We start from the raw sequence: 6,000 nt of genomic DNA on the forward strand, positions 1-6,000 counted from the left end.
CCAATCCAAGGATTCTTGAAACAATCTGCTCAAGTATGCAAGATGATTAAAGAGTAGGTGATATTTGTCTTCATTAATCAGGACATAGAATAAAGAACAGTGAGGTTATGGTACAGTCTTAAAAATAAGGTGGTTAAGCCAAACCGAAGTGCTGTGTTCAGTTTGGATTGCTGCACTACAGGAAGGATGTGATTGTACTGGAAAAAGGGTGAAGAGGAACTATGATGAGAGGCTGGATAGTTGAGGGACACCTGACTAATTATATGTATTATGAAGGCAATAGATAGGAAAGAACATTCCCCCCCCCCATTGCAAAGATGCCAAAGAGTACTATGCATACATTTAAGAGGTAAGGTGGGGGTCTGATTAAACAATTATTTCTCCAAGAGAATGGAGGCTGTGTCTCATAGTGGAAGTAACAAACAGTTTCCAAGAGGATCTCAGTGGGTGGAGCAGCTTCCATTTGTTGGGAGGGAGCGTGTGGGGAGTGTTGATAAATGAGTTCCATATGGCTGTAGTACAGAACACTGAGGCACTCATCAGTGTAACCGAAAGAGATGGGGAGTAGTGCCAGAGAAAGTATGGATGAAAGACAATGGTTCTAGAGAGGAAGTGACAAAGATTTCAACATCTTGATGGGCCTGGAACTCGTAGTGGGCGAAGGGATGATTGCTCAGCACCAGAGAGGTGGCAAGAGAAAGTCAAAGTAGATTTATTTTACTACCTTGAGATTCATTTCCTTACAGGTATTTACAAGAAAATAAAGAAATACAATAGAATTATACATAAAGACGGGCAAGCAAACACTGTGCATTTTGAGGCTAGCTGAACACTTAAATCACCAGAGCACAGAAATTAGAATAGTACAAGTGGGTACATGATGGACAGCATGAATGTACTGGGCCCAATGGCCTGTTTCTGTACGTTGGCTCTAAGAAAATAACATTTCCATAAACCACCAGGTGCCCCGTTACAGTTTATCCTTCCAAAGATACAAGACTTCCAAAAATAACAGATAGACATCAAATCTGGAGGCCTGGCTTAGCAACGCAATCTAATGAATTAAACATATCCCTTTCAAAATAAGGGAACTTGTGGAATTTAGTTCAAATATTTGTTGAATCACTGGCTCCTCTGTGCCGTCCCTTTCAGAAGACTCTAGAATCTTGGGAGGTCAAAATGCCCTGCTTGGCAAGGTCCAGATTATTAATAGAAATGTCAGCGCTTGCAATGTATTAAATAATTTCTGCTGCGAGCAAAATGCCTTGAATGTATAAGATTTGAAGTTATCATTTTCTTGGAGCCCACCCTAGACTGTGCACGTTTGTTTACCCACAGTGCATTTTAACTATGTTAGATTCTGCATTCTGTTTTCTTCTTACTGCTTCATTGTACTTCTGCATGGCAGAATCTGACGTTTGGATGTCATAGAGTCATAGAGAAGTAGTACAGAAACATGCCCTTTGGCCCATCTAGTCCATGCCAAAACCATTTAAACTGCCTTCTACCATCGACCTGCACCATAGCCTTCCATATCCCTTCTATCCATGTACCTATCCAAACTTCACTTAAACGTTGAAATCAAGCTTGCGTGCTCACTTGTGCTGGCATTTCATACCGCACTCTCACAACTCTGAGTGAAACAATTTCCTCTTATGTTTCCTTTAAACTTCTCACCTTTCATCCTGACTAGATAGCACAGTTTTTCACTGTGTTTGAGTTCAACAGATGCGAGGTGATGTCACAGCTCTATAAAGCCCTGGTTAGACCACACTTGGAATATAATGAGCCCATAGGTTGTGGGAACATTCCAATGATGGGAAAATGAAGTATCCCGTTTGGTTCAGGAGCCTAATATTTTTTAATAACTCTTCCTGAACCTGGTGGTGTGAGTCCCAAGGCTCCTGTACCACCTTACTGATGGCAGCAGCAAGAAGAGAGCATGCCCTGGCGAGTGGGATCCCTGATGATAAATGCTGTTTTCCTGCAACAACGTTTCATGTGGTTGTGTGGATGGTTGGGAGTGATTTACCCATGATAGACTGGGCCATATCCACTACGTTTTGTGGGATGGTTTTTTATGGTGTTTCCATACCAGGCTGTGATACATCTAGTCAATATACTCTCCACTACACATATATAGAGTTTTAGATGTCATGCTGAATCTACGCAAACTCCTAAGGAAGTAGAGGCACTACCATCTTTTGTTCCTAATTGCAATTTTGTGCTGGGCCCAAGAAAGGTCCTCCAAAATAATAACACCGAGGAACTTAAAGTTGCTGACTCTCTACCTCTGATCCTCCGTTGAGCTCTGGCTTATGGACCTTTGGTTTTTCCTAAAATAATAATCAACTTTTTGTCTTGGTGACACTGAGTAAGCAGTTGTTGTTAAGACATCACTCAGCCAGATTTTCAGTCACCACTGATTTGTTACCATGTTTGATTCAGCCTATGACAGTAGTAGTGTCATTGGCAAACTTGAACTGTTCTTAGCCACACAATCATGTAAAGTGAGTAGAGGAGGAAGATGTGGAATTAAGGTTTAGGAAAAATTCTCTACACCTCTCAACAGTACGGTCCTCCTCAGTCTGAGCTCTGCTTTGCCAGAAGGAAAACAGAGCTAAGAAGTCACACAGGAAAGAAGCTATAAAATGGATTGCAAATAGTGGCATTGTTTCTTTTCCCAGTCTGCTGATACAGTTCCCATTGTCTTTGCCAGTAGTGTGTGCTGGCAGTTTGCACATACGTGGATTCAGTTTAACTGAGGCACATCAGGACCAGTAGATTTTGATGCGAATGAGTGGCTGTTTCAATTAGCTGGAGATTCATGGAAATAGTTAAAAAGGTATCGAAAAAAACAAACTGAGTAACAACTTGCGTATTTAAGTGAAATGCAGAACAAATTAGAACACTCAGTAGTTCTACTCTACTATAAAACTGTATTAGTTCTGAGTAGTTATCAATGGAGGAATTCATCCAGTGTACGCAATGAACAAGGTCAGTGCAGCCACCTGGTGCAGGTAATGGTCTACCTTCATAAAATACTCCAGATCATTTTCAATTGCGATTGTTTTCTGTCAACGGAACAGAAAACTGCAGATTCAGCAGCAGCCGAGGGTCCTCTGCTGCCCCAGGTCCTAAAGTCCACCTGCATGAGACAGGTTAAATGGGATAAGTGGGGGTGGTGCTGACTGGAAAAGGGGGGGGGGGGTCAATGTGAATCTTGCTAAGAAATATTTAAGCCAAATACAAAGTTACACTCTCAACACAGTGTTAACGGCAACCACTTAAAATGGCGGACGGTGTCATGATCTGACTCAAAATGGCAGAGGGCATTCTCCTCCCTCCATTCGTAAGTACGAGTTGTTCATAAGCCGGACGTTCGTAACTCGGGGACTGCCTGTACAAATATGTGAAACTGACGTTATTTTTAAAACTGTTCACTCTAAGCATGGTATAGTGTTTAATGGCCACACAAGTGTGTGTGACTGATGCCAGTTATAATCTACTCGGACACAGTCTCCTGTCCCAATTAAGCAATATAGTGTCCCAAATCAATTAAGGGAATCTTGGCAATTTTCTCAATTAGTTTTTGTTCTTTAAGAGGTGTTCCAAATAAGTGCCTGCCACGATAAATCAGTTGCCCAATTAACCAAAATCTGCTGTCTTTGGTAATGTCTTCACTAAGAGCAGTCAGAGTGTAGATCACACAGAACTACCACCTTGTACACAGCAAACTTCTGAGGATGATGTCACATTTAATCATTGGGCCATGTGTACCATTGGACTGGTTGCTTTTGAGAACAACTGTACAAACTATTCCACTTGGAGTACAGAAAAAACGTTTGCTACGTCCCTCCATTCCTGTACTTTTCATTAGCAGATACTTGCAGCTCCCAGTAGGAAGCCTGTTCTTTCATATCTGGTGGGGGCGGGGGGAATACTGACAGCTCCAGTAACCTTTGATACTGTTTTATCCAGATACAAAAAAAACTAAAATTACATAAAAAAAAATTTCAGAGTACACAAAATCTGTTTTGAATCATTTGGGTAGAGATGTTTTAAGATAGATTAGAGATTGTTATGGAAAGTAGATGATAGAAAAAATGTGATGGGAGCTGTAAAAGGCCTGGAGCTAGTGTTGGGATTTCTCTCTCCACCTTCCATTTACTTACTATGTTTATTAAAATGTAAAACTTTTGGTTGCAATGTTGGTCAGTGTTTGCATTTCATCCCCGAATGTAATTTCACAGCAGTAGTTCACTTGGATGTAGTGACTGATCCCTGAGGATGAAGTCTCCTTCAGGATAGTCATACCTATAGTACTGTCATACCTCAATGTTGGAGTTCATCCAAAATGTTATTTTTTTGCATCAGAAAATTCAAGTTTTGCTTTCCTTATTTAATGAAAATATACTGTAAAGGATTAGAAACGTATCTAGTGGCGGCACTGCAGCATAGCGGTTACCCCAATCATTCTAAAGCACCAGTAATCACTGATCAGGCTTCGATTCCCACTGCTGCCTGTAAGGAGTTTGTATGTTTTCCCGTGATCACATGGGTCTCCTCCCACACTCCAAAGATAAATGCTTACTGTGGAAACGTGACAACACTTGTGGCAAACCTTAGCACAATCCTCGCTGAATTGATTTGATACATGTTTTGATATACGTGTGACAAATAAAGCTAATCTTAAATCTTATTTCTAAATTCCAGGTAAGGCTGTGTCATGCAGCAAGGAATGTCCGAAGCTGGATTTGAGGACTTTGTGCGAAAGGCTTCGAGGAACGCACTGCTCCAATAAAAGAAAGTCAAATCAAAGGAGCGAGCCTGTAGATTGTACATATAGCTTGGGCACAGTGCAAGTTCCAGATGCCAAGAATGATGAAACAGAAGGTACTTCCTTGTCATGCACACAAGAGGTTCCAAACCAGTCCAGAACTGTGAAACAGGATATTCAATGGAACTCTGATTTCAAAAGCAAAGCCAAATCATCAGACATGAAGAACTGGTGTGGAGTTCCAGATCTGGCCTATGACCTTCTAGATAAGCTTTTAGATTTGAACCCAGCAACCAGAATAACTGCAGAAATAGCCTTGAAGCATCCATTCTTTGAAGGCATGTAACTGTTTTTAGGATATTTAACAATCTGTATTGCGTCTGTGGTTAACCACTGAAATGTAGGACAATACATTCAGAATTTATAACTAAAACTAACCAGCCTCTTTAGGTCGGGTTTTTCTGTTTCTTTAGTCTCTTTCTTCAGTCACCAGCTCTGACTTGATAGTGAATCTTTTTATTAAAAGGCATGAAATTCGTGCCTTTAGTGATTTTATTTAAAATTTTGATTTTTTTCCCCAAGATCTTCAATACCAAATGGTTTTCCCTCCAAGCAAGGGAACACAAGGACTGATAGCAGGGTACTACTTCAAAAGTCAATAGGAGTCTATGTGTCTACACAAAGGTTGAAGTTTTTGGGTGAGTCTTCCTGTGAAATGCATGTCATTAGTTAAATTAATGAGAAAATGGGTGTAAATTTTATTTGAAAACTGAATGATTTGCACCCTTTATACCAAATGCTCAGTAACCAGTAACCAATGTCTTGTTTGCCATTTGATTTGTTTTCCATTTGCTGTTTATATCCTTACTTCAAAGCAATGATCTTCAATAAAATGATAGTTTATTGAAAAATGGGTGTTTGTCACATTTCTTGGTCACAATTTCTTAGTTACACTGATACTGAAGGTTGCATTGATGTTGATGCAGAATTAGCTGAAGTTTTTGCTAACAAATGATTGGGCAGTAGAACCAAATCTAAATAAGTCCCATTTATTTATGAATTGTTGGCAATTATCATTATAGTTACCCATCAAGTGTTTGGTAGATGTGCTTTAATAGTTACATGAGCTTTTTAAAGACTATGTACTCTTTAGATTTGAGGAGAAATTAGCTACCAAACTGTTCATAATTTTATTTCAGATGCATATTTCCCAAAATATT

General features: G+C 39.9%; 1 protein-coding gene across 6 annotated transcripts in view; it reads left to right on the plus strand.

The window, feature by feature from the left end:
* The window catches only part of cdc7 (cell division cycle 7 homolog (S. cerevisiae)), a 116,353-nt gene extending 110,670 nt beyond the window's left edge, over positions 1-5,683 (plus strand). For 5 of the 6 annotated variants that reach the window (XM_059983873.1, XM_059983875.1, XM_059983874.1 and 2 more), the window contains 2 exons: positions 4,717-5,118; positions 5,363-5,683. In XM_059983873.1, the coding sequence (XP_059839856.1) occupies positions 4,717-5,118; positions 5,363-5,442 (482 nt within the window). In that variant the 3' untranslated portion in view covers positions 5,443-5,683. The remainder of the gene's footprint in view (positions 1-4,716; positions 5,119-5,362) is intronic. The other variant, XM_059983876.1, reaches the window with a different exon arrangement.
* The last annotated feature ends 317 nt before the right edge of the window (positions 5,684-6,000 follow it).

The sequence above is a fragment of the Hypanus sabinus genome, chromosome 11, assembly GCF_030144855.1.
Source record: "Hypanus sabinus isolate sHypSab1 chromosome 11, sHypSab1.hap1, whole genome shotgun sequence".
Lineage (NCBI taxonomy): Eukaryota > Metazoa > Chordata > Chondrichthyes > Myliobatiformes > Dasyatidae > Hypanus > Hypanus sabinus.